The sequence below is a fragment of the Poecilia reticulata genome, linkage group LG1, assembly GCF_000633615.1.
Source record: "Poecilia reticulata strain Guanapo linkage group LG1, Guppy_female_1.0+MT, whole genome shotgun sequence".
NCBI classification, from domain to species: Eukaryota; Metazoa; Chordata; class Actinopteri; order Cyprinodontiformes; family Poeciliidae; genus Poecilia; species Poecilia reticulata.
In genome coordinates, this window is record NC_024331.1 from 6,397,019 (window position 1) to 6,399,159 (window position 2,141).

At 40.6% G+C, this 2,141-nt stretch overlaps 1 protein-coding gene across 1 annotated transcript in view; it reads right to left on the reverse strand.

The window, feature by feature from the left end:
• cacna1ab (calcium channel, voltage-dependent, P/Q type, alpha 1A subunit, b) overlaps positions 1–2,141 on the reverse strand; it is a 193,365-nt gene that overhangs the window by 59,070 nt on the left and 132,154 nt on the right. Inside the window, exons 24-25 of the mRNA XM_017303769.1 lie at positions 1,908–2,072; positions 975–977 (exon numbers count right to left, since the gene is read on the reverse strand). Coding sequence (XP_017159258.1) covers positions 975–977; positions 1,908–2,072 — 168 coding nt within the window. The remainder of the gene's footprint in view (positions 1–974; positions 978–1,907; positions 2,073–2,141) is intronic.

A 2,141-nucleotide genomic window follows, 5' to 3' on the forward strand; every position in this document is an offset into this window, starting at 1 on the left:
AGAGAACCGGATAAGGATGAGAGATGCGGACCAGGGGAATTATGGGATATGGGATCTGCTCCTAACATACAGCGTAAGCGTCTACCCTGACCCAAACCTTTAACGATCACGATCCTAACTTCATTCTTCACCWTGGGGACAATTAGACATGAACTCTCTTTGACCAACGGATTTATTCACATCTACCTATCAATCAAGAAAAACAGAGAATTTAAAAATTCGCTAACAATTTCAATCTTCTATTGATGTGACCAATCTGGAGAACATCATGCTTTCAGAAAATAGCTTGTTATTCATTAGATTATGAAATAGTGTTTATATAAAGATATTTATCTATGCCTGAGACAAAAGAGAGAACAGACTCTGAGTCATTGGAAACATTTGTATGTGTAAGTAAGTACACACATGGCATAATGTCAAAATGTTTTTTACTGCACAATTCTTTCTACAAAATTAATAGATAATTTTTTTYTGTAATCAAATTAGCTATGATTAATTTTATGTTATTTTTTAAGAAGATAAATCTAATGAAATTCTTACAAAAGTGGGTGTAAAACCAAAAGTGGTTGGTCAAATTTTGAGCATGAGGTACAAAGCTTAATTTCCACTTTACGCCAAATAAAACATACGCTGCATAACTGAAATTGCTTTTACAAACAGATCACTTTCTTGAATAAATTCAACAATGTAAACCTAAAGCAAATTACTGGGATTTTGTCAAAGCCATTAAGTTATTAGTTTTATGCCCAAAAGACATGTTGAAGAGGACGACACTTTATTGAGAATGGAAAATTCAGCACGCAGATCGACTCGACAGCATCCTACTGACTGTATGTTAGGAATAAGGCTGGCGAGGGGGAAGGGAGGAATGAGATCAGTAAAGAACAATGGAGGGTCTTAAGAGGTGTAGAACAAGGGACTGTAGGACCAGAACTAGATATTTAGATGCAAGAAAAGAGGAAGGGAGGACTCACGGCCTGGTTGGAGGAAATATCAGGTCGGCATGATTTGAAAAATAGGGGAAAATAAGGGAACAGGAGCAAGGRATATGGGGAGCAATACTGTTCAAAAGGAGCAACTGGTGAGCGATGGTTTATAAAACAGTGAAGGGACAGATGTAGGGTTAGGTTTTCCATGTGTTTGGAGGAAAGAGGATGTTAAGAGATGGTGCCACTACACTCCAGAAACGTATTTGCGTGTCAGCAGTGAGAATATTTGTCCGCTGATGTTTGTGGAAGTTAAAACGTTCTTTGGAACGTCAGGAAAGCTCCTGAGAGCCCCAAAAACAAATCTCAAGAAAAAACAAACGTAAAGAAGCCAATTTCCTGTTCCGGAGAGTAGATATGAGATGCGACACTCGGGTGAGAAGTATCATGGACACGTTTTAGTTAAGAGATGAGACGGGGTGGCATCAGATGAAACTGGGAATGATGTGTAGAAAGACCGCTTGATTGAAATGTGTAATGCTGACCGATGAGGAAACTGAGATGGAAACTGGGCATGAATTAAGTTACGAAATGAAGAAAAAGAAAAAGTGACTGCAGTCAAAGAAGGTGGGTTCATCGAGGACAGAGATGAATAGAGCAGACAATACCCGAGGAAGAGAACAAAGAAAGACAGAAAGAGAATTAAAAGAACACAGACTCAACAGTGAGAGGAAAAAAGAAAAGGCAGATAGCAAAGAGGAAGAGGATGAAGATTTCTTAAACACAATAGCAGAGAGAGAGAGGACAGATCAGGATTGTCTGGGTAACTGAGCGTACAAGGCTGTGTAGCCCGGGCCTTTCTGTGGATGGTAAAATGTGTGAGTGAGTGTGTGTGTGTGTGTGTGTGTGCGTGTGTGTGCGTGTGTGTGTGGTGAAGGTGACCAAGAGGAGAGTGAAGGGGTGGTGAAGTGGGGCACTTACGTGAAGGCAAAGGCCACCAGAGCACCACTAACCACTATAAAGTCCAGTATGTTCCACAAGTCACGAAAGTAAGACCCTTGGTGGAGAAACAAGCCGAGAACGACCATCTGGAAAACACGAAGAGCGTTCAGAACCACGCAGACACAGACAAGCACATGCTGGGGTTCCTACACATCCCTCGCTTTATCACTACAGACTTCTTTCTATCCAAGTTATGGGATATAGAAGGAAAAA